The sequence below is a fragment of the Saccostrea echinata genome, unplaced genomic scaffold (assembly GCF_033153115.1).
Source record: "Saccostrea echinata isolate AGI-Se365-2 ecotype Australia unplaced genomic scaffold, CSIRO_AGI_Sech_v1 ptg000057l, whole genome shotgun sequence".
Classification (NCBI taxonomy): domain Eukaryota; kingdom Metazoa; phylum Mollusca; class Bivalvia; order Ostreida; family Ostreidae; genus Saccostrea; species Saccostrea echinata.
In genome coordinates this window covers 7,715,126-7,742,607 of record NW_026889806.1, presented here as the reverse complement: position 1 = coordinate 7,742,607, position 27,482 = coordinate 7,715,126, and the positions used below count along the sequence as shown (strand labels likewise).

The 27,482-nt window shown below is 32.6% G+C and overlaps 1 protein-coding gene across 1 annotated transcript; it reads right to left on the bottom strand.

Moving 5' to 3' along the window:
- Positions 1 to 1,952: 1,952 nt before the first annotated feature.
- On the bottom strand, positions 1,953 to 27,423 carry LOC133174284 (medium-chain acyl-CoA ligase ACSF2, mitochondrial-like). Its single transcript, XM_061309371.1, has 15 exons — positions 27,235 to 27,423; positions 19,828 to 20,014; positions 19,306 to 19,434; positions 19,166 to 19,219; positions 17,760 to 17,878; positions 15,112 to 15,159; positions 14,429 to 14,546; positions 13,688 to 13,783; positions 10,952 to 11,100; positions 10,689 to 10,857; positions 9,936 to 10,043; positions 7,039 to 7,187; positions 6,579 to 6,720; positions 2,767 to 2,877; positions 1,953 to 2,363 (listed from the first exon to the last, which is right to left on the bottom strand). Exons 1-15 carry the CDS (start codon positions 27,327 to 27,329, stop codon positions 2,226 to 2,228), a joined length of 1,812 nt encoding a protein of 603 aa, XP_061165355.1. The 5' UTR covers positions 27,330 to 27,423; the 3' UTR covers positions 1,953 to 2,225.
- Between the last annotated feature and the right edge of the window lie 59 nt (positions 27,424 to 27,482).

Below are 27,482 nucleotides of genomic sequence, written 5' to 3'. Positions count from 1 at the left end.
AAAAAAAAATAGGTAGCAACTGTTCCTTCGCCATGCGCTCGGCACTTCGAAGTGAAAGTTGCGGGTCCTTCGGATGAGACCTTAAAAACCGAGGTCCCTGTCACGACAGGCGTTGGCACGATAAAGATCCCTCACTGCTCAATGACCCCGATTGCCGAGTAAAGGTCAAAATTTGAAGCCCTTCACCGGTATATGGTGACGTCTCTATATGAGTGAAAAATTCTCGAATGGGACGTAAAACAATATACAATCAATCATAGGTGCTTGAGAACAGGACCCCTTCCCCCGATATACACCCCCGGGCCTATTCGACTTTTTCTCATAAATTATATTTAGATGACACATTTGTGATATAATCTATATCATCAATTCGGAAAATTGGGTTAAACAAACATTTTATAAAAATTCATACCCCCCTCTCTCTTGTCGCCCGCGTGGCGCAGTGGTTAGAGCATTCGCTCTAGAGTCGCGGAGTAAAGAGTTATCCTTATGTCGCAGGTTCGAATCCCACTGTGGGACGTGGAGACCGGTCCTTCGGATGAGACCGTATAAACCGAGGTTCCGTGTCGCAGTAGGTGCTGGCACGAAAAAGATCCCTCACTGTTCAATGGCCCTGAGTGCCGAGTATAGGTCAAAATTTGCAGCTCTCCACCGGCAAATGGTGGCGTCTCCATATGAGTGAAAAATTCTCGAGAGCGACGTTAAACAATAAACAAACAAACAAACAAACCCTCTCTCTCTCTCTCTCTATATATATATATATATAGATTGGGGTAGATTTCATAAAATGTTTGTTTCAGGTATTTTTTCGAATTGTACGTATAGATTATATCACAAATATGTCATTGAAAGATAATTTATAAGAAAAAGTCGAAAAGGCCCGAGGGTCTATATCGTGTGTGTGTGTGGGGGGGGGGGGGGGGCGATGGCAATAATTTTATTTTTATATGTAAAATATTATAAATAATACATGTATCTATGGAAAAAATCCAGCAAGTTAATGCACAAAAATTGTTGTGTAACCTTTTTGCAGAAATAACTCCAATATATTTCGTGTAACGTTAACAAACATATAAACAGCCTCTCTAGTATCAAGCTTTTCAAAACTTAAATGCTGGTTTGTTGAAAGTACTGTGTAATTTAAAATAGAAGAAAAAAAATTGGGTTCACTAATGTTAATTTTGATATATGTTAAAAAATTGTAAATTTCAGGCAAAAGAAATTTAGACTAAATTTTGAATTTAACAAATGTGAAAATTTGAAGAATTTTCTAAATATCCTTTTCCTAAAATGAATTCTAGCAGTCCCCCGAAGTCCAACTTCTTTACAATTGTGTTAGCAGAGCAGTTTTTAAATTGCGTATTAGATAATTCGTTATAAATATTGAACTGTGATTGATAATTTTGATATTAGATGTTTTCAAAAGCTGACAAGTGATGTACCTTGCCTCAAAACCATAAACTGAGAATGGACTTAAATCAAAATTTCAGATGAATATAATTTTGAAATAATTTTGATAATGAAACAAATTTTCAGCATGTTTGGGAATTTGTCTCTTATAGAACCCTTAAAATTTTTATGCACATATATTAAATAGAACTCAAGATATTCAAAATCAAAATTTTGACTTTGGTCTGTTCTCATTTTATGGTCTTGAGGCCTTATCTTTAACACATAATTACCTACTACAAACTGGCGAACAAAATACTAGATCAACAAGTACTAAACATAATTCCTAAAATACAATATCTATTTCCTTCCCCCAAACAACTACCCCTCTCCCTCTTTGATTTATGGCCAGAAATTTAGGAGGGGGTCAGTTTATTGATAAATAAATAACAGTTAGACATCACACAGACTTTGATCAGAACATTTCACCTGGCTATGAACTTTTGTCTTTATCAATAAAAAACAACTTAAACACAACTTTTATTTTCAACTACTTTCTTCATTTTCTCATACATAAATTGAAATGACCTCAAACTCACATCCATACATACAATATATTATAAAATGTGTGTATGCTATTTTCTAAATTACATTTCTAAAATTTCTCAATATGTATTACAAATATCATAGCAATGAAATCAATTTCACAATCAATATAACATTCGAAAAAGACACATAAAAATGATTCTGAGTTTCTTTTGTGAACTGCTCTATTTTACACAACATCTGTTCACCAGGTTGATAACTGTTTTATGGCCTCTGTTGGTTTAAGACTATTAGTGTGGTCTAATGTGTTCAAGTCCAAGTTTCTCCATGGCAACCTCACGAATTTTGAATTTCTGGACCTTCCCTGTTACCGTCAGAGGAAACTCGTCAACAATGGCAATGTACTTAGGAACCTTGAATCTAGCAAGCTAAGAAAAAAAACAAACTAAAATCATACTTAATTCTCTTTAACTAAACTCACCATTAAAAATTGCTGATGTAAATTCTGTAAAATAAAATAAAACTTCATTAACAAATAAATGATGATATAAAACAAATCTTCCCTTCTTGGTGCTTCATTGACATTTTCTTTATAGTATGGCTGGATTCACTTTTTTTCAGTGGGGCTTGATTCACCTTTTCTTTACAGTAGAACCTAATTTTCCTTTTCTTTACAGTAGGATCGATTTACCTTTTCCTTACAGTAGGAGTTTATTCACCTTTTCTTTACAGTAAAATTTGATTTACCTTTTCACAATAGTAAGACTTGATTCATCTTTTCTTTGCAGTACAATTTGATTTACCTTAACTCAATAGTAAGACTTGACTCACCTTTTCTTTACAGTAGGACTTAACTTCCTCCTCAGTGACAGACTGGTTCTCCTTAACTTGTATCCAGGCACAAATCTCCTCCCCCAACCTCTCGTCAGGAACCCCTACAACCTATAGATAGAACAGAGCAAAATCACTCATCAGGAGACCTCTACATCCTATATATATATATATATATATATATATATATATATATATATATATATATATATATATATATATATATATATAACAGAGCAAAAACACTCATCAGTAACCCCTACAACCTATATATAGAACAGAGCAAATACACTCGTCAGTAACCCGTACATCCTATATCTAGAAAAAGATAAAAACACTCGTCAGGAACTCCTACAACCTATATATAGAACAGAGCAAAAAAATTCTTCAGGAGATCCCTACAATCTACATATAGAGAGAGCAAACACACTCGTCAGGACCCCGTACATCCTATATCTAGAAAAGGATAATGAACACATACCTAATACGCTGTAAATCTCCAGAAAAGACTTCAACAAATATATATGATAGTTTATATGATATATGATATATGATAGTAAAAGTCAGCACCACTCACGCATAACAAATTGATTGACAATTTACTGATGTATTATGTGAAAGCATATTTTTTCACATACTGTTTCGAGTATACAGATATTTTTTGGTGTTTTATTATGTTAATACACTGTATATGATTAATTAACCATACCTTTATGCGCTTAGTCGCTTTGAGCTCTTAATTATGACAAATCTTGCTCTGAACTAATGTCATTGAAGAGTTTTTCCATCTCATTTGCAATTGCTATTTGTTATTTAATCAAGATGAGAAAATAATAAAATCTACTTTCAAAATAGTATTTTACTAAATCTCCAATTTGTGATTCAATTGCATAGTTACCTAGCTACATTAACATTTATCTTGTTTTATCGTATCAGAAATGCTTGTATGCACATTAATGAGTGCTAAATTCAACTGCAAACTCCTTATGAAGGAGTAAAAAGACACACTGCTATTGTGAAGTCAAACACCATTGCTTTGACGTTGAACGGCCATCCAAAATCTTTGACAGTTGCCCAGGGTAAAATTTGCACGCATACTTGATGAAAGAGTTACATGTATGTGCATGTTGTATTAAAAAAATAGCTAACAAAAGGAATAATTTATATCATTATTGAATGAATCCAATGTAAAAACCAAAGAAATAAAAATGAGTCTTTTTGACCAATCAAATGAAACCAATTTTTTTATGTTCCACACTTCTTAATTAAATTATGTTCCAATTCTCTTAACAGTTCTTTTTGGACCTGGTGACACATTTTGTATTAGAGATTGTTCTATCTGACGTATCCGTATACGTATCCGTATCCGTATACGTATCGAAGTATGAGAGGCATCTCGATCCCGATGATTTAACCGTTGGGTAACATTTCCATCGTTTCTTGTTTGATTTTAACCTCATTCATTGGAAAATAAGATATATAGTAATATTTCTAATGAAACGTATCAAGTTGCTGTTCACACCTATCATTTTATGGAAGGATTTTAAAAAAAAATTGTTTAGTAAAAAAAAAATACGTATATTTTTATTAAATTGTTTAAAAATAAAAAAAAAAGGTTCAAAAAGGGATTTCTCTCTCTCTCTCTCTCTCTCTCTCTCTCTCTCTCTCTCTCTCTCTCTCTCTCACAGTATCAGGATATATTATTGTTTCATTCTAGAAGTAACCTTTACCAGTACAAGACATCATCCCCATAATGCATACAGTCAACGCTCGTTATCTCATGCAACTTGATTGGACCAATTAAAACTTCGATAAATCCAAGGGTTTGAGTTAACAAAGTTTAACTGTACGGGGTGTCAGAGATCAAACATTCTAGATGAGTATAAGTTTGTCTACATCAAGCAGACACTTAAAATTGATTAACAAAGTGGAGAAGGGGGAAGCTGGGCCGAGGCAGGGAGAAACTAAAATATGACAAGTCACCTTATCAAAACTTTGACAATAAAAAGGTGACCATACTGCATACTCTATGTGTGAGTGGGGGGGGGGGGGGGGAGATCACTGAAAATTTCCATCCTCATTTTCTTTTTTATCATTATCAACATTCTGTATATCATTTGATTATATTTGATGGACATAGTTCTCCAGAAAAGCTTTGGAAAACTGGCAATTCTGGGGTGGTTTGAAGACTCTAAATTCCCTAAATTGTTAGGTGATAGCCGTATCCGAAATTCCAGAGAGCTTGAGAAAGGACTACGATTTCCGAAAGTGATGCAGTTACACGCAGTTTTTGTCGGGGATGAATTAACAATTGTCGATAAAAGGAGATAAACGGAGAAATTTTTTTATGTCTTATACATTACTTTATATACATGTTGACTAAAGTTTACTTAAATGATTTATTGAAATTAGGATGACTGTAATTCTTTGTGTACAAGCGGGATCAAAACTCTGAAAAAATGTTGATATTTTATCAATTTAATGTTTTGTATAAATTTTATCCTTTATTCTGTGTGTGTGTTTTTTTTTATTTCTCTGCTACGTTGAAGCAGCCTCTTCTATTCAATTCTATGAACTGCGTGTTGAATTGACTCACACTTGTCCCAATCTGGGCCAAAATGCATAAATAAACAAATAAATAAAAATATAAATGAATAAAAATCAGCAGGATGGACAAGGTAGCATAGAAGAAATAGATAAATCTATTGTTTTGGCATTATTTAGTCTAATGTTCTTTTCTTTCTTATAAAAAGAGAGTTAAGATAATGAATACCCTATTTTAGTTCTATATCAAACCATGAATTATAATACACATGTACGACAACAAGAGAACTAAAAAGAAAAATCAAATTTAACAATTGAATTTTCATTTCATTACCTATTTTTGTCGCCATGAAGTCTTTTCAAGTTATTACTGCTGAAAGGACAAAATATAAAACAAAATCAAGAATAGACCCGAAAGTAGCAATTTCAACTGCGGAGGGGAAGGGGGGACATACAGGTATTTGTCAAATAGTTCATTGAAAAAAAAGAATGAAGAAAGTCAACAGACGATATGAAAGTTTGTGTGTGCATGTTCGGGGGGGGGGGGGGGGGAGGCTGGTTTTTTTAACCATATACTGGTAAGGGTCTGGAAGCAGATTCTCTTTAGAAAATTGCTAAACGGTTTTATTGATTGTGTGGATATCAACGTCTTTTGCATTCAGTGTGTGAGTGAGGGGGTTAACTTTTATGTCATCTAATGTAAATTACAGAATCAATCAATAAAATGTCCTGATGTTAAGAGGGAGAGAGGGGGATCCCGATAAATGTTTTTAAACAAAATTGCAATTAAAGTTTTAAACAATATAATGAAAACAAATACAAATTTATTGAATTTCATTATCCATTTTTTAAAAAATTTTCCAGCGAAATAACAAACTTTTACAGTAGCTTAATACATTTTTTTATTAGAAAAAATACCATATGCTATTCTTAAATGAATGGGGCTGCTTTAAAACCAAACAAATTACGATGGAAATTATAGTATATAGTATAGACATCGGGATCGAGATGCCTCTCTGAGCTCGATACGTATACGGATACGGATACTTATACGGATACGTCAGATAGAACAATCTCTATTAGGAGCACTTTACCAAAACTTTACATCTGAAAACTTTGAAATTGAATCAGATTAAACTTTTATAGAATTTGACATGCTTCTTTTCAATATTATAATATAGTCAAAAAGCTTCTTATTTTCCATACAGTTTATCACTACCCAACAAAGTAATATTATATTTTTAGTCATTTTCAAAAATCAAAATTACCTGTACATCTTTGATTTTGGGGTGTTTGTAGATGGTTTGTTCTATCTCAGTTGGATAAACGTTTTCTCCACCTCGGATAATCAAGTCCTTAATTCTGCCCACAATTTTACAGAAGCCGTTTTCATCAATTTCTGCTATATCCCTGTTAATCAACATGATATTTTATTTCCATTCTGCTCCATGCGCACTTCCTGTATATTCTTTCCTTCCGATTATAATTAAATTGTCTTAGCTGATCAAAAAATACGAATAAAAGATCAAATCGTTATTTAATTTAAACTGTATTATTTAAAAAAAAAAATCGGATTGGCCTTTGTTAATATTCATATTTTCCTGGTGAATAACAAACCATATTCACCACCGAAAGAGTCCATAATTATATTAACATAATAAATTAAATATTAAGGACTTAACAACATTTCAGGAAAGAATAACTTCTCTCAGGATGATGTGTCCTTACCCAGTGTGGAACCATCGGTCAATGGCGATGACCTCCTGTGTTTTAGATGGTTCGTCCCAATAATAGAGCATTGTGTTGTATCCTCGGGTACATAACTCCCCCGGTGTGTTAACTGGACAGATGTCACCATTTTCTCCAATCACTTTACACTTGAAATATATTACTCATAAACATTGTGTATTTTTTTCTGGTCCTATGAACACAAACTGAGAACAAAGTTGATATGTATTTAACAAACACGTTCAAAAATTAGAAGTTTGTATAACATTCTGATACATATACATGATGAAAATGCTATTTTATTTTTCAAATCAATTTCAAAAGTTATTTCATATTTTGATTAAAGTCTGTGACGGTTGACAGGGTATGCTTACTCTTCTATTTCACCTTATTTCTGACGTTTTAAGAGGTCCGTGTTTGCTCTTTTCCAAATAAGTATTTTTTTTTAATTTGACTACAGAATGTTCCGTATACCTGATCAATGCATTGGGCTCATGGTATGTGTGACCAGTCAACAGGGGGATGCTTACTCCTCATAAGCACCTGATCACATCTCTGGAATTTCCAAGGGTCCATGTTTATGCCCTCTTCACAGATTTGTATTATTTATAGATTTCTTATGAGATTGACCACTGTTCTTTATCTTCACCTTTTTCATTTAATTGAATTTTGAGCCGCCTGATCACTGTTCATTATCTTCTTATTTCTTCTGTTCTCAAACAATGGTCTTTTTGCTTGATTTCTAGTTATCATTGTTATGGTCGATACAATGACCTTGTCAGCAAATACAATTTATCATTGAGTCAAATGCTGACTGACATTTTTCATACTTATTGTTAGGCCATTATTTACATACTGAGTTGTCGACGGATTTTTCCGTTATTTCCCGATCATGACAAGGAGCACACGGCGGGTGTGACCGGTCGGCAGGGGATGCTCAGGGCACCTGATCCCACCTCTGATGTTTTAGAGGTCCGTGTTTACTCTGCACCTATTTTGTAATGTTTAATGGACTTTTGAGCTTAAATACTGTTCGTTATCTCCATATAATTTAATTTCGTTTGTATACTAGCCTCTGATTGGTTAATATCCAAAAAGGAACACAAATTATTTCTGTATAACCTGGTTTGGTAAGGGGACACCCCCCCCCCCCTGACAACCAGCTGAATCACCTGTATCCATACAATCCTCTCATTTCCAGTCCTCGGGATTCATGGAAAATTCCAGATTTAATAAATGTACCTTTAATTTCAAACAATAATTCGATCTTACCACATGTAACCAAACAACATGGCTGCTATGCCTATGTATCAGTTTTTACCTCCCCTCGATTCCCATCACTTCCGTTACTATGGTTGTATTATTGAGCGGCAAATTTGAACTAATAAAAAGTAACGAAATTTTAAACCCATAGTTATTTAATGATTTTAAAATTAAATTATAAGGAATGACTCTAATTCTTGGCCAAATTATTCGAGTATAACCTGGTTTGGGTCAGTTTACGCTGTTTTATAATCCGCTTCGCGGATTATAAAGCGTAAAATGACCCAAACCAGGTTATACTCGAATAATTTGACCAAGAATTAGAGTCATTCCTAAAATATTTCATTCTAGTTGAATGTACAAGTAATAAATGAATATCTCTTTTTCTCACCTAGTCTTATAACTTGGATGAATTTATCTAATATATCATCCATCAAAACTAACATTTCACTTATTCAAATTTGTAAAGCAACCAAATAACATAAAAGAACCCCTTTGGCTGAGATGAACTGCAAGAAACTTGATCAGAATTTTTCATAGTGAGGTAAAACGTATTTATTTCAAGGACAAATGTTCATGTTTTAACTTTTTAAAACATTTGCAAATTTATTTTGTTCAAAATCATTCTGATTGGACACACAAGTACTTCGAAGTTGATAGTAAGCAGATATTTGAGTTTCTGACTGACAATATATAATATGTAGTTTGTTTTTTTTTTTTTTTTGGAGATCAGGGTCTCCCAACCTCCCAACATCTGTCAGAATTCCTAGGGTAACAATTGCGCCCCGTTATTAGCAGTCCAATTCTTGTTTTAATATGAACCAGAATTTATTTGAAACCTTATACATGAGAAGAAGAAAACACTTGCTGTGGCCTTCACTGGACACTTAAAGTGTCGATGTATTTATCGATTAATAATAGTTTCTAACCATTCATATGCCAACTCGATATACCCGAGTGAATTTGAAATAAAAGAAAAATCCACCGTCTGACACAAACGTTTCTTATTTTGACATTTTACTAGAAAACAATATTTACAGTAACCTAACAACAAAACTTTATACTAAATGTGATGACTTTAATTTTTCTATCATCAATTTTCCTTACTTATGTAGCAATATACCCTTACCACATACATATGGGGTTTATATCTCTCAGTTGATTCAATATTCTAGAAATTGATCTACGTATTAACTATTTCTAAAACGGGGCAACCTTTTGAAAGTTGATGAATGAAGAATATCAAAAGTTTCATTTACAGTCAACTTTTCACAAGTTCCAAGGACGATAAAATGACCTTGTCAGCAAATACAATCTAGCATTTAGTCAAAAGCTGACTGACGTTTTCCATACTAATTGTTAGGCCATTATTTACACACTGAATTGTCTATGCATGTTCGGTTTTCCCCGACGATGACAAGGAGCACATGGCGGGTGTGATGGTCGTCTGGGGATGCTTACTCTTCCATGGCACCTGATCACACCTCTGATGTTTTTAGACATCTGTGTTTCGTCTGCTTCCGATGTGTATCGTTTTAATTGACATTTGAGCTTGCCTAAGGTTTGTTATCTCCACATTTCATTTTAAAAATATCTTTTAGCTGTAAACTATTATGAGCTGTATAAACACACACCTCTACGTGACTCTGGGGTCTCCCCACGGTAGTGACCCGTTTTTCCGGGTCATCTGTCGGCAGGCTTTGATGAGTAACTGGACTTGTCTCAGTTAGTCCATAACAAACCTATAGAAAAATACCAGAAACATATTAAATGCATGTTTTGCTGAGTACTTAGTTATTATAAATATTGATATCACTGGTATACATGGTTTCTGTAATAATGCTCAAAAGAGAGATTTTGATCATTATAGCTGATTTGAATTTGATAGATGGATTTTTTATACGCATGAAATGACAAAAAATTTCACTTTCACATAAAGAGACATGTAATACATCAAAATATACTCAATAATCCAAACTTGAATGAGTATATTTTTTTTAATTAACAAAATATTCTTCGTTACAAAAATCTGAAACTTTTTCTCCAATAAGAATAACAAATTAATGACAAAGAAATGTAAGTTAATCATATTAGTAAACTTTCACATTTCTTCAATGATCTTAAACAAAATTGTACATAGAAAATTACATTTAAAAAAAAATTTAATTAACATGTTGATTCCATAAATAAATTTGAAAAAGCATCCAGTTTCTAATAAATTTTGAGAAACACTCAGTAGCATAGTGTACATTTCCATTTTTAATTTACTCCAACGTTCAGTTCATATTTTTATTTTTAGTTGCATATATGATGCACTAAACCACCATTACACTCCTGACATTTATATTATGCATCTCCCAGTTGTCGATTTGAGATTCATAACTTACTGTGACTCTGTCCATGTTCATCCGGCTAATGACCTGTCTTAACGTCTCTATGGGACAAGGTGACCCTGCCATGACCCCCGTGTATAAAGAAGAAAGGTCAAAGGTGTCAAAGTCATGGTGATTGAGCATGTCAATAAACATAGTAGGTACTCCATACACAGAGGTACATCTAGGATGAAACAAGTGGTGTTAGTTAAAGAGGAAAGCATCAGTCATAAAGTAAGAATAAAGGAAGAAATATAATGTCACAACATGACCCTTACTTTTCCTCGGCAGCTGCTTTGAGTGTTAAGCCTGCGTCAAACGTCTGAGAGGGATAAACACAGGTAGATCCTGCTGTCACATTACACAGGCTGCCCACTACCATTCCAAAACAGTGGTAGAGTGGTACTGGCATACAAATCCTGGTGTCCTGTTTTATTGTATACAAAACATACTAACAAAGGTTCAAAGCAAGATACGATACAAGTTCTACTAAGTTCTTTTTTCATTCTCATGAAACTATGAATAGCAGTAAAGGAAAACTTCAGAAGTACGGTGCAACTACATATTCGAGAAGTGAAGTTAAACCAATCTGGATGCTAAAAAACTTCAAAGAACTTTCACAATGATTTTTTCAAAATCAATTCACATGTAGTATTTAAACTATAGACATTGAAAACAATTAAACTTTATAATAAACGTGATGACCTTAACTTTCCTTATATACGTAGCAGTATACCTTTATCGACTGCATATGGTGTTTATGTATCCAAATTGTTTAAATATGTTGGTCAATTTTCAAATCTATGCCAGAAAATGTACTAACAAAGTTGTTTGATTATTAACATTCTCGTTTACAGTCAACATTACGCTGTTGACCGACATTCATAATACAGTTTGACAGGCTATTTACTCCATTTACTCAATCATGACAAGGGATAGGTGTGAAAGGGGGTGCTTACCTCTCCATGGCCCCCGATCCCATCTCTGATGTTAAAGGTCTGCGTTTATTCTGCATTTAATTTAGTTGGATTTTAGCATGATTACCATTTGTTATCTTCATGTTTCACAATGAGTATTCAAATTTCGCATGAAGGATGTAAAGATGGAGTTGAGCATTGCTTGATTTGAATGTCCCATTGATGCAAGAGGTAAAATTCAAAATAAGTTGCCATCCCAAACAATCAAACATCTTTAAAATACATTCAGAGCACCTTTTTGTTATTATTAATCAAAAAGGAAGAGCTACCGCAATTAAATAAATAATATGCATAATTAACTATGGTACACCACAGCTTCATCTGATATTAGTACAATTGGCCTCTTTCATTTTGCAAATTAACACTAAAACTTTTAATACCTGAAGCAGATTTTTGTATCATTCTTTTTGAAATGTACAAAATGGTTTAAAGATTATCTACACACTTGATGATTTTTAGTGAAAGATGAAGATAAATGAAGATAACAAACAATGATTCATTTTCCACTGAAATGATACAAATTATGAGCGGAGCAAATATAGACCTCAGAAAAACATGAGGCGGGATCAGGTAGATTACAGGAGTGAGTGTCTCTAGACAACTGGTTACACACACCATGTGCTCTATGTCATAATTGGGTAAACGGAGAATCTGCTTAAATTTCATGGGTCAGAATCTATATCAGAAATTGCAGAGATAGAATCAAATAACAATCCAATAGAAAAAATATTTCAGTGAGAAAATGTTTGACACTAAATTAAGTAATATTTTTTAAAACCTTAACATTTGCATTTTTGTGTCCTGTAAATTGCTATACACTTTTTATTTTGTTGTAAATTTCTAGGGATAAGAAAACTTAAATTATAACAAAATATAAATACGAGGTGTTATCAAAAAGTTCGTGGACTAGCACAATAAAATTAGAACCGCTTTAGGTACATCAATGAATTTTAACAAATTAAGTTATAATAATCTTTTCTATCTATAGAATAAACCATAAATCATGAATTTTATATTTTAATAAATTGTCAATGTTTTTGTAATCAATACTATGTCTAGGCGGCGCAACTCCAAATATGACGTTTTTTTCTATGTAACTGAGAAAAACTCTTTTGATATGAGCATTTGACATCATAAAATCCCGTTAATTCAGGCATGTGGTACGACACTGTTGTTAAAAAAAATTGCAATTTTTACCCCGTTCTGTATGTCCTATGAAATTTTATCGTAAATTTTATATGTAGTGTCCAATCAATTAAGGGCTTGAAAATGAAGTCAAAAAGGGGAGATTTTTTTCTAATATTCTATAAAGTTTCACTCCTGGAAAAACCGGTATAGACCTAGGGAATGTTTAAACAGGCTACAGAAAAATAAAATGCACCCAGGGCACTTGTTTTTAAATGCCCAAAAAGATTCAGAGAGATGAAAAATGCACAGTTAATGTCGATTTGTGGTCAGGATGTCAAAAGTCAGTCACGTCGAAAAGTGACCTGGATCATGTGTGTTAGAAATTGAACTCCAACAAGCTAAGTATTCTGGCATAATCTAATGAGGATCTCTCCCTTTGTACATGTATACATGTAGATCCATTTACAATATTATATGCATTGAAAGCAGCTGTTCATGACATGGTAAAGTCATACAAACAAGACGGGCTTAAGTCTTTACTTAACTCCAGGTAATCTCATCAAGATAAGTGTATGAGGTAGAGAGAGCGGACATTGAGAAACAATGACGTTGTCGGACATCATAAAACTAAACGGCGACAGCGCCTGGTGATCGTATAATGCCTTTTTTATTTTAGAATAATTTGGCAAATTATCAATGTATCAAGCTAAAATTTTCAACATTTCTAAAACTTTTGTTGTTTTATGTTCCTTATGAATTTTGTAAGCACAGGCTCCATAGTATTAATTTTATCGCAATCAGTCCACGAATTTTTGGATAACCCCTCCTATATCTAGGTTAAGAATACAAATAAAAAGCTCTAATGCATACAATGTTTGTTGCAGAAAATGTAAAATCCTGTACACATACCTCTTTGTCATAGTTGAGTCTCTTAGCCACAAAATAGCTATTGTTTACGATGTTGTGGTGAGATAAGGTCGCTCCTTTAGGATTACCTGTTGTTCCCTAAATCCAAATAATTTGTTACACAAAATTACCAGTCCTTCTGCTAAAATAATTTTAAAAACGTAATTTTATTTTCGTTTGTTAAACGAAAAGGTGAACACTTATTCAGGGCGCTCACTGTGCATCTAGAAATCACAATTTGTTCTTTTTACGATATACATGCAAAGTATTATCAGGATGCAATACACTGTTAGTATTGTTTTGCCTCCACGAATGAAATACACACTTTTCTACAATTTTGTCCGCAATGACCCAATTCTCAAACATGTACCTTTTTATTTTTTTCTCATTTTGCAAAACGTAAATAGTCCTGTATTTTGATATTTTCTGTGTAGACTTTTCTTGTAATTCAAATCTTAGAAAAGGAGTAAAATTATCTTCAGAAGCAATAGCAGTACGTTTCTCTGTTTGTTTAATCATTGGATTTCAATAAAACATTTTTCTGCAAATTCTTCTTCAAATAATAGATATCAATAATTAAGGAAAGTCCTGAAAGTTTAGAATAAATTCAGAATCAAGGCTTTTTTATAAACATGTACTAATTTTTTTTTTTCAACACAAAAAAAACTTTATGTTTTCTGTTTGCTATAAACATGATTGATTTATTTTGTTTATTCATTTATGTTTGGTTTAATGGCTACTCACAGATGTAAACTGTATGTTGATTGGTTCATCAAACTGAAGTTTACTCTGTAAATTCTGGATTTCTGTACGGTCCTTGTTTGTTCCAGCCTTCATCAACTCATTATATTTGATTGTTCCTCTGTTAATAAAGGATTTCACACACTTAAGATGTGAATAACATGTTACATGTTGTGTAATATAAAAAGTTCTTTGGGGATGAGAAGTTTCAGCAGTAAATTTTTTTGATAAAGTGTTTGACTTCCAAGTGTCTTAAGATTGCATACTGTCTAAATTCAATGCATTGCATTTGTGATAAAATATGACTCTCTTTCTTGTATGCCTTTTACTATATCTTTTAAGGAGGTTGGGGGGTCAACAAATTAACCATCAGATATATAACTTATTTGTTTAGATATGATATCTGAAGCTGTCAACTATCATTTGGCAAAGAAAAAATTCATACATTTTAGTTTTAAAATTTGATCATTTTTGTATATCTTTATATGGAGCTCTTCTTCTAAAGAGATCAATATAGTCTAAAAATGGCCACGACCACCCAGCCCTCTTAAGTATGAATTGTGATATTTCAAACACTGCAATTTTGCTCATCATAAGGATTCATGATTTTGCATAACCTAGTTCCAATATAAATAATTTCAGAATCCCAAAATAAATTAAATTCTATTATGATGATGATAACTTACGAGTAGGAATTATTTCCCATCATAACGATGTGCTTTAGATGTGGAAGCCTACAAAATATTAAAGAAATTGTTAAAAGAGGGTTTAATTAATACATTAAAAAAATAAACGTACATAAACTTATGTAAATTAGCCTTTTGTGTCATACACAACTTTTCCTTTGATTTGTTGAATTCATTTTTTTATCTTCCAAATTCTTTTTTTATGATTTTTAAAATCATTTTATTGCCAAAAAATGACAATAACTATTATCAATTCACACTAACATATATGAATCAAAGGTAGAAAAGTATTTTATAAGTAACAAAAAAACTTGTACCAATTTTTTTTTCATTATGATTACAGAAATATATAAACGTTATTATATATAATCACACAAGTTTACATATTTAAAGTTAATCTGCTCTTTCTAATGGAATTGCCAAGGAAAATTGACATACAGATATATTTATCATTAAAAGTCATAATAGTGATTGTAGGCAGCTTCTATCAAGAAAATAACAAGCCATTTTCATCTAAAGCTGTATATTAAATAAAACATGATAGAACTAAAATGACTAAGGGTTTGCTATCATAGATACAACTAAAGAAGGAAAGGGGCGTGGAATACACAATGTCAACAAAACATAATGGTCTTCTTCATTATTGTTACCTGCTTCAGAGAAATCTTTAAAAGATGAATACTTACTTCATACAATGATTATAAAAGAAATAAAAATCAACACAAAAAGATAAAACTACAACATTAAACTTTAAAAATTTGAAAGAGAAATAGTACAAATGGAACATACAAATCAGAAACAAAAAATAAATGCTTGCTAGCCATGCTAGTTGCAAAATTCAAATTGTAAGAAGAATACCATTTCAGTGTTGTTTCAGTGAAGACCTGTACAAGGTGACAAATTGTAAAAAAAAAATAAAAATGTACAAATAATATGGTTATCTATTGTTCATGGATAAATAATATTTGTTTCTGTATAATCAAGAAGATTATTGTGCAGTTAAATCTCCTTTACCCAAACTAATTGATTTAAATAGGAATATTTTGAATCTTTATCACGCATATGCAGCCTGGGATAAATGAGTATCAAATGCAAACTGCTATTTTTATTTTTCTGAAGTGCAAATCATTACAAAGGATGAAATATATGGATATAATGAACAGTATTCAAGTTCAAAAGTCCATTAAACAATACAAAATAGGAGCAGAGCAAACACGGACCTCCAAAACGGCAGAGGTGGGATCAGGTCCCATGGAGGAGTGAGCATTCCCTGCCGACCGGTCACACCCGCCGTGTGCTCCTTGTCATGATCGGGAAATAATGGAAAAATCCGTCAACAATTCAGTGTGTAAATAATTGCCTAACATTTAGTGTGAAAATTGTCATTCAGCATTTGACTCAATGATAAATTGTATTTGTTGATAAGGTCATTGTATCGACCATAGAACTTACGAAATGATTACTTTAAACGAGACTGCTGATATTCTTGTTTCATCACCTTGTTTGTCAATAATTTACCTCGTGTTAGAAATTGTACATACGTAGAGCATGCTCTTGCGTATAGAAACAACTGAGAGATATAAACCCCAAATGCAGGTGATGAACGTATATTGCTGCATAAGTAAGGGAAGTTGACGATTGAAAAGTTAAAGTCATCACGTTTATCATAAACCTTGGTTGTTAGATTACCATGAACGTCTTTTTCGTAAAATATCCGAATATGAAACAGATGTGTCAGACTCTGTGGTATCTTTTATCTCAAGCTCACCGGGATATATCGTATCGACATAAGAATGGAAATAACCATTGTTAATTGACAGTATGTCGTCGATATATCTAAATGTCGAGTTGAATGACGACTTTAAACGAGACTGCTGATATTCCTGTTTCATCAACTTGTTTGTCAATAACTTACCTCGTTTTAGAAATTGTTCATATGTAGAGCATGCTCTTGCGTATGGAATCAACTGAGAGATATAAACCATATATCTCAGTTTGTGGAACAAAGGTGGTGTTAGGATAATGATCTCTTGAATCCTATAACAGACTCAATTTGAGAAGAAGGAAAAAAATTTGACCCCAGATTTGGGATAGTGTGAGTAGGAGGGAAAGGAGGAGAGATAAGTATCTCCAGTTAATTTGTCACAGTCTCAATGAATCCTCTGTATTGATCAATTAATCGTAGCAATCCATAGTCAATTAATGAAAACAACAGGCTAATGCATCATTCAAAATAAGATTCAACAATAAGATATACTTGCAAACAAAGTCAAAACATGTTTTTCCCTTAGCCTTCCTCATTTTAAAAAAAAAGATTGTATTCAGAACATGACCATGTCAGAGACAGAGACATCATATGCAAGTTGCGCCTGGAAATTTGTTACATGAACATGAGAAGTTGACAACAGAAATGCTGAATCCATCAAATTTCAATTGTCATTCTGTTTATTTGTTATTTTACTATTAGCATCTAATGTTTTAGTCTAGCTTTTCAATTAAATTGTTAGTTTTCTTGTCTGCTTGTAAAGATTTAATGATTAGTGAAAAACTAGTAGTCTTAATTTCTAAACACATGCTACATCTTCACTAATTTTTTTAATGAATGCTATCATGTTCAATTTATGATAAATCAATGTTTGTTAACTTACAGGTGACTGTGTATTTGTCCAGCCTTAGTAGCTGCTAATTCTGGCACCAAATAAAACAGTGTCTCATAATAGCTTTGACCTTTGAACTCTTCTGCTGCTATCAAAACTTTACAACCAACCTAACAAAAGACAAATCATGTTATGTCCTGAGACTTCACTTTGTTTGTGATTCTGCTGCGATAATCATTTAGTTCATTGGCCATCTCAATTCATTTACATGTAGTAATTCTATTGATAAATTGCTTACTTTATTTATTCTTCACAATTATTCATTTTGGCTGACTAACAGTATACACAAAACCATAATGAAATGTATAAGCATTTCTTAATTTTTACTCTGCTTCAAGAAGTCAGTTGAAAAGTAAACAAATGAAAGCCTGAGATCTAGACAGATTTGACTTTTTGTAATTTTGCCAACATCCTCATTTATTACATTACTAATCTAACTTCATTTATATGTCGTAATTCTGTTGATATCTTACTTTATTTAGTGTGAACATGTAGTAATTCTGTTAATATCTTACTTTTAAATTATTTAATGTGAACGTGTTGTAATTCTGTTAATATCTTACTTTATTTAGTGTGAACGTGTTGTAATTCTGTTGATATCTTACTTTATTTAATGTGAACGTGTCGTAATTCTGTTCATAACTTACTTTATTTAGTGTGAACGTGTCACAATTCTGTTAATATCTTACTTTATTTAATGTGAACGTGTAGTAATTCTGTTGATATCTTACTTTATTTAGTGTGAACGTGTAGTAATTCTGTTGATATCTTATTTTATTTAATGTGAACATGTGGTAATTCTGTTAGTATCTTACTTTATTTAATGTGAACGTGTTGTAATTCTTTTAATATCTTACTTTATTTAGTGTGAACATGTAGTAATTCTGTTCATATCTTACTTTATTTAGTGTGAACGTGTCGCAATTCTGTTAATATCTTACTTTATTTAATGTGAACATGCAGTAATTCTGTTGATGTCTTACTTTATTTAATGTGAACATGTAGTAATTCTGTTAATATCTTACTTCATTTAATGTGAACATGTAGTAATTCTGTTAATATTTTACTTTATTTAATGTGAACGTGTTGTAATTCTGTTAATATCTTACTTTATTTAGTGTGAACGTGTTGCAATTCTGTTGGTATCTTACTTTATTTAGTGAGAACATGTAGTAATTCTGTTGATATCTTACTTTATTTAGTGTGAACGTCGTAATTCTGTTAATATCTTAGTTTATTTAGTGTGAATGTGTAGTAATTCTGTTAATATTTTACTTTAATTAATGTGAACATGTAGTAATTCTGTTAATATCTTACTTTATCTAGTGTGAACGTGTAGTAATTCTGTTAATATCCCTTATTTAGTGTGAACGTGTCTTAATTCTGTTATATCTTACTTTATTTAATGTGAACTCCAGCTCTTCTGGTCTGTACTGTGGGTTGATATTCACCTAAATCCAAAATAATATCACTCTTGAATAAATGTACTGAAATATACAGAGAAGAAACAGATTTTTAAACACTTTTAAAGCTTTACCAAAATTATTCCCACTCTGGCGGTAGCGTACTGTGTTACGACCCATTCCACCATGTTTGGTCCCCAAATCCCTACTCTGTCTCCTTTCTTAACTCCAAGACTCAGCAAACCTGCTGCCAGCTGATCAGCCTTAAGTAAAACAGTAATGGATATTTGTATGTTTGTCAGTAAGCTATCAGTTTAATTCTACATTTACAATCTAGAAATGAACATTCTAAACGGGGTATGAAATATATCATTTTACAACAAAAATTAAACTGACTTTTGCAGTTATTCTCTATCAATTTTAAGCACTGTTCTCTTCGTTTATCCAGAACTGTATGGTTAAAATCAGTTGATTTATAAATACTTGGTATTCTCTTAACTGACTAGCGTAATACCCAAAACCATGAAGATAAATATATTAACATTTCTTAATTTTTATGCTGCTCAAAGAAGTCATTTGAAAAGTAAGCAAATGTAAGCCTGAAGGCTTAACATTCTACTCTTCATATGTCTAAGTTTCTATCTGTACAGCCTGACCTGCTCCAACAGCTCAGAGAAGGATAATCGGTCTCCAGAGCCACTGAACACTACAGCTGTTTTGTCAGGATGCATCTCGGCCCGCTGTTGTAGAAGTTGACCAATAGTAGCCCCCAGAAGAGGAACATCGCCCGGTCCCTGTGTGTAACTCCATTGTAGTTTATCCGTGGAGGAGGAACTTGAAAATCTTTAAAATATATATATATATATAGAAAATGATTCAACTGAACGTTTCCGATCTTTAAAAAAATCTTCAGAAAGATTGAGAATAGAGATTGACCTATGTAAGGTGTATAACCAGGCCAGGTACAAAGAACCTGAATGATTCCATGAAACTACACCAATACAAATATGTGAAGAGGGCATAAACACGGATTAATCAGATGAAATGAATACTGTTCGTTATCTCCATATATTTCATGACTGAAGCGAACTTCTGGGAGTCTGTCGATTAATGTCTCTATCATGTTTATGACATTTATGACAAGTTTCTTTCATGTGAAAATATTGTATTAAGCATTATACAAAAAGTTAATGCCAGACTTAAATTTTTATATAGAAATGCATCTTGTCTTAATACACAGTCTAGAAAGACCCTATGTTCTGCCTTGATACGATGTTACTTTGACTATGCCTGTTCTTCTTGGTATTGTGAAATAAATAAGCAACTTAAACACAGATTACAAGTTACCCAGAACAAAGTAGTACGGTTCATTTTAAACCTTGGTCCAAGAGAGAGTATTTCTAGTAATATTTTAGAGTCTCTGAATATGTTAAGAGTGGAGGACAGAGTTAGACAATTAAGATTAAACCATGTTTTTAATATATATCATGGAAATGCACCAGCTTATCTCCATGATCATTTTGTACTGGATAATAATATTACAAGAAGTGCAACTAATAAGAATTTTTATGTACCTAAGATAAAAGGGAAAGAGTCTTCATGTTTTTTTCTATAATGTTATTAAAGACTGGAATACTTTACCACATGAGATCAAGGAGATGAATACTAAACAAAAATTAAAGAAAGCTGTAAGATCTTTTTTATCTACAAATGCTAGTGATACTACGTGAAGGCTTGTCTAATTTTATTTTTATTTAATTTTATTTTAGTTTTATAAGCATTATTGTGATAATTTTTAAGGTAAATGTGTAATGAGAAACATGTCATTTTTCAAAGCATTATGCTATATTCATTCAAGTACCCTGTCTAAATTCCATTATTTAATGTAATTTTTTTGTTACTAACATATTTGAAATTTAAGGACCCCATTGGAAATAAGCTTTTTAAAAAAAGCTTTTATGGGCTATCCTTAGGTAATACCTATCATCTGTATGTCATGTAAGTTAATATATAATAATACATGTATATGCTCAATTAGATCTTTATTAAGTAGCATAGTGCCAAGATAATGTCTGTTTTTTTTTCTATTAGTAGGCTAATCTGTAATGTTTTAAATGTGTGTAATCATGACATTCTGTGATATTTTTACCTGAATAAAATGAAATGAAATAAAAAATCATCAACATGACCCTAACTTTATGTAAATATGAAATCTTAATATAGCAAATTCAACGTTCTAAGACAGATACATATATTAAATGTCAGGGAAAAAAAACCCTGCTCCTTTGGTGATTAATAAAAGGACTGGGTTTAAATAAATATCTTAAAAATAAATTTAAATGGTATTTGGAACTCATCGTTAGTATTGGCAAGCATTATGAATTTCAAAATTAAAATTCATTGATACAGTTTTTTTTAAATTCACTGGATTTTTAAAGCTAAAAATAGACATTAAAAATTTCCAGCGAAGTGTGTGAAGTAAAATGGATTCCAGAAACACCACATACGGGTATATGAAAAATAAAACAGGTATTTTGGTAAAATAAATTTTAAATTCATTTCTAAAACACATCACTTATTTTGCAAACAAATTCTTTCATTTTTTTCCATCAGAAGGAGATGTATAGAGAATTTGTCAGAGTCTGTATTTATTGGCCTTTGTAATATACTGGGAACTCCACAACAGTTAGCCATGAGGAGAGATATCGTCGAAGTTAATATGAATATGGTGCAAAATTACCTGGAAGCAAATAAGGAAAACTTTTTATGGAGTGGGAGTTACGGAGAAGGATTCAGACTTCTAAAATCTGATGTGGACATTATGGAATGGCCAACTGATCATCGAGTGTTCTGGGACAGATCTCAGATCAAGTGTAACAATGCAAAAAGATATGTGTCAATTCTTACGGACAGTTCAGAGAGCCCCCAGGGTTTACTTTACTCTGGTTACCACTACATCAAGCACATATCTGTGTTCTGTTTTCATGTTTTAGAATGAAGGAAAGATTATATATATCTAGTTCTAAATACATTGAAAACAGAATACTGCTTGAACCCAATTGTATTAAACATGGACCGTGCACTCTTGATGTCATAGAAGGATCTGGGTGCGATCGTGCCCACTGTTTTGCATGTGACTTTTGGCCTCCAACTGCCTCCTCATGGATTGACAGATGTCAATCATGGCCCCAGCCTCATGTAGTTCATAACATACTCAGAAATGGATGTCATTTTGTTGCAGTAGGACACAATTAAACTAGGGAATCACGAACACAGTGAATGGAGGATATCGTTCTCGCAGGCAGAGCAAAAGCTCATATATGCATTGAACCACTGCCAATTGTTAACGTATGGCTTACTAAAAATCTTCTTTTATTTAAATGAGGTCATTAATTATGGATACAGTGAAGAAAGCAAATTACTGTGTTCTTATCACATGAAGACAACTATTTTCTGGGTGCTTCAACAAAACAAAATTCCACAATGGTGTCCACAAAATCTCCTGGAGTGTTTCTGGCTCTGCTTTAAACTCATTTTTAAGTGAGTGTATGAGGGAGTATGTCCTAACTTTTTCATTCCAGAAAACAACATGTTTTTGACTAAAATCCATGGTGATTCACAAGTTACTTTATTCGTTAGACTATATACATTATATGAATTAGGTGTATCATGCCTATTATACAGCCCCTCCATCAGGTCCTATTTTATTAATGGACTCTGTAATCCAAGACTCTCCATCTGTATAGAAGAAAGCACTTTGATCTATGAGGCTGTCTTTGATATAGAACTAATTCAAGAGATACATAAAAATGCATCACTAAATACACTAGATCTAATCTCTATTATGAGAACCTTGCACAAGATAGAACAATTGACACGTTTTCTCCTGACAAAATATCAAGTTGTTATGTTACAAAAACTTACAGCAATAATTCTCCAGCAGACTGCTTTTTTATTTTATAATTTGTTGCATTCAAGTACTCACATGTGCAGTGACAATAACAAAAAGATATATATTTCTGAAAAAATGTCCTGTCACATGCTAAAATTGGCAGCCAAGTTTGGCTGTGTTTCTGACATGTTGTACCTCGCCATGTATTATTACCAGACATGCCGATACAAAGAAGCTTTATTTGTGATAGAGAGGACAAAAGTCAGATTAGCACAGCCCCATCTGCTATATGTGGTTCTATTTGACTTCGAAAAGTATACCGAGTGTAAAGGAGGACGGTCATGGTCAACAAAACTGCGGAATTGTGTAACAGATGATATCAGACTCAGCAACAAAATAGTATATATCAGTGAGTTAATAACAGAGCAACAGTGTGCTTTACAGAATAGACAACCAGTATTATTCATCCCACCCCACATACTGTTATATATGCTTGAGTTCCTAGTATATTACAAACAAGCTGACACTGTAAATGCACAAACATCACTGAGGGACCTCCAGGCCCCAGTTAACCATGATCAGGGAAAACATATATCCCGATTAGCCAGAGACATATCATGGCAGACCCTAGGGATCTGTCAACAGATCAAAGGGGACCTCCATGACGCTTTATACTCATACTAACAATCACTCAGGCATCCAAGCAATGTAATACAAACTGCTACACTAATAAGAATTATAATATTGATTTACAGACTGCATTTCAGTTATACATTTGAACAATTTAACAACGTTTGACAGCTAGATCCTGGGGAATTGTCAATATATCATAGAGGACCCAAAGGCTGCACATTATTAGCAATAACTCGGAAAATGTCTATTTTGTAAAATACACAGTGACATGTTGTAAAAAATATAAAGAAGTACAGTATACTATGTTTTAGTTAATAAATTTAGTTGCAAAATTATTTGAATTCGTTACAATTTATTCTGCTTGCACATACAAGTACTCCAAAGTTGATATTAAAAAGAAGCTTGAGTTTCTGATTGCCAAAACCTATGTAGGTTATGGAGATCGTCTTCCAACAATCTGTCGAAATTCCCATGGGTAACAATTGTGATCATTTATTAGCAGACCTTTTCTGCATTCATATGAAGCAGAATTTTTTCCAAAACTTCTACATGAAAAGGAAAAGTATTTTGCTGTGGCGTTCAATTCAACATTTAGAAATATCGACGGTGTTTTATCAATTAACAATATTTATTTCTATTCCTACATTGATTTGATATATCCCAATGAACTCAAAAGGTACCACAGAGTTTGACACATCTGTTTCATATTTAGATATATTACTATAACAAGAAGTCAGTGGTAATCTTATTCTAACAACAAAATTCTATGATAAATACAATGACTTCAACTTTTCCATCGTCAACGTCTCTTATTTGTAAAGTAATGTACCCTTATCACCTGCATATAAAGTTAAATTTATGTCTCCAAGTTTATTCGGCATGCAAGAGCATGCTCTATGTATGAGCAATTACTAAAACAAGGTTAGCCATTGACAGACAAGTTGATGAAATGAAATATGAATATATTATGAAACATAATCAAGCTCAAAAGTCCATTGAAACATATTAAATGGGAGCAGAGCAAACACAGACCTGTAAAAACTTCAGAGGTGGGATCAGGTGCCATGGAGGAGTGAGCATCCCCTGTCAACCGGTCACACCCACCGTGTGCTCCTTGTCATGATCGGAAAAACATAAAATACCATAGACAATTCAGTGTGTAAATAATGACCTAACATTTATTATGTAAAATGTCTGTCAGCATTTGACTAAATAACAGTTTGTATTTGCAGATAAGGTCATTGTATCAACCATAAAACTTGCGAAATAATGACTTTAAACAAGATTATTGCTATTCTTGTTTCATCAACTTGATTTTCAATAGCTTGCCTTGTTAAGAAGTTGTTCGTAAGTAGAGCATGTTTTTGCATATCTTATCAACTGGCAGACACAAACCCCATATGCAGATGATAAAGGTATATTGCCACATAAATAAGGGAAGTCAGTGATAGAAAAGCAAGTTTATCTTAGTTAGTTTTGTTGTTAGGTTACCGTTAACATCTTTTTCTAATAATTAAAACTATTTATATATCAACAGACTCATTTAAAGTCAACATTTCCTTAATTCTATGGTCGATACAATGACCTTGTCAGCAATCCATCGTTAAATAGAATGATGACTGATATTTTTCAAACAAATTCTTAGGCCATTTTTTATACACTGAATTGTCTACGGATTTTTCTGTTCGATCATGACAATTTCAGGAGCACACAGTGGGTGTGACTGGTCGACAGAGAATGGTTATTTCTCCATGGCACTTGATCCAACCACTGATGTTTTTAGAGGTCCGTATTTGTTATTCTCCCAATTTGTATTGTTTCAATACAAAAAACCTTAGATGACCAGTCATATTCGGAGCATCTTCTTGCATACTGAGTCAATCATGAGTAATAAACACTATAAGCAGGTGATATCTGGTCACTCTTCTGAAAAATATAGGCCAAATGTAGCATCCAAAACATAATTCCTAGCACCCTTCCCAATCAGCAAGACTGGTCATTTAAGGTAGAACATCTAGTTACTTGGGAATGGACCTGTGCCAAACATTAACTTTCTGATCAGGTACTCAGAAATATAATTGGTCAAATGAGAAGTCAAAAATATAAAAAATACTGGTAGTAAGCATTGTAATTGTCATCATCCAGGTAAGTTTGATCAACATAGGAATAAATTGTTACTTATAAATCTGTGTTATTTGAAGCATCTAAAATCTTATTGTGCTTCTGCAACCAGTTAGCATAGCTATTTTGTGATAGTATCAAATTCATAAAATGCCAATTAAATTGAATGAAATTTTACGATAAACTTTTATTAGAAACCATACGCATTTCATCCCCTGGAGAGCTCTAGCAGGACTTTCAAAAAGATTAGAAACAGACGGTTCTTTTACAAAAATAAGAGGAACCTTTTGGAAGCAATTTTAGTAAAATATGTTATCAAATTTTTCTCCATCAAATATTTTGGCCGGTACAATCATGATTGCAGCCTGGTAAAAGTACTGGGTACTGGCAGATTTTGAAAGGCCTGGCTCTAGTATGTAAGAATCAAAATTCTGAAACTTTGATGCACATCTACAAGTCATAACTATAATCATATGCATTTAGAAAGTATGTTTATTACCATGCAGACTTCATATGAGGAGATGATTTTTTTTAACCATACTGCTTTTGCCCCCTTTGGACCGACATTAAAATGTCTAGTGTCATTATTACACAACTACAGGAATAGGCCGATCAAATCAAAAGAAATTTTTGCCTTTCTCTATTATAGGGGAAGAAACAACAAGACACACGCACCCATCTTATCATTTGCAAAGTCAGTAAATACTGTCACTGAAGTGAAGTATGACTTAGAATATTCATTGTCTACTTCATTAGAAACAATCTATTAATGTTCATGACATTAATCAATGATCGAGCAGAATAATTATTCCAGATATATGTCTTGATAAGCTTGCTGTTGTGTAGAATTTATTTGTTTGACATTGGATGATTTACATTCATCATGTTGATTGCAATCTGGTAACTTAACTTTATGATAAACTTTAATAACTTCAAGTACTTTCAACTTCCCTTATTTATTTAGTAATATACTTTTATCACCTGCATGTGATGTTTATGTCTCCCGGTTGATTCAATACAATATGCAAGAGCAAGTTACTGACAAATAAGTTGGTGGTACCTGCATGGATAACAACAATCTTGTTTAAGGACATTTCAATTCCACGCCTCAAATGTCTTATGTTATAAAATTTTAATGGTGGTGGGTAAAGCAAAGTAAATATTTATCATGTTGTGTCCTTGTGATTTTGCTTTATATTTATTTTAAGGTTAAATCAAAGATTAGTTCTGCAGAAGGGGGAGGGGACCAAAGTAATTTCCTTAAGATGCAAATTTCATGCATGCTCTTTTCCATGTGTAAAAAGGAGAGTAGTTTTATCAATGCAACAAAAATTTAGTGGTTAGGTCTGATAAAAAAAAAATTACAGAGCAAAAGCTGGAACGTTATCTGGTTAAATGTCAACAAAGCTTAATTTACCTTTTGCCCAAGATAGCAGTGCTGTCATCCAAATTTCTGAGTGGTTTAAACTTGGAGAGTGGATTATACTTAATTAGAAAACGAAAGTTTTTCATGTTATTCTTGCAAACTTGTCAATCACGAAGATAAAATTTCTTGACCTGTTTTTGTTGACATACTTTTCTGCTTGAAAGCTTAGAGTGGCCTCCCTTGGTCTAGATCTTCTATCTAACTTACTGCACATGCGCGAAATTCCGAAGCTTTCTTGT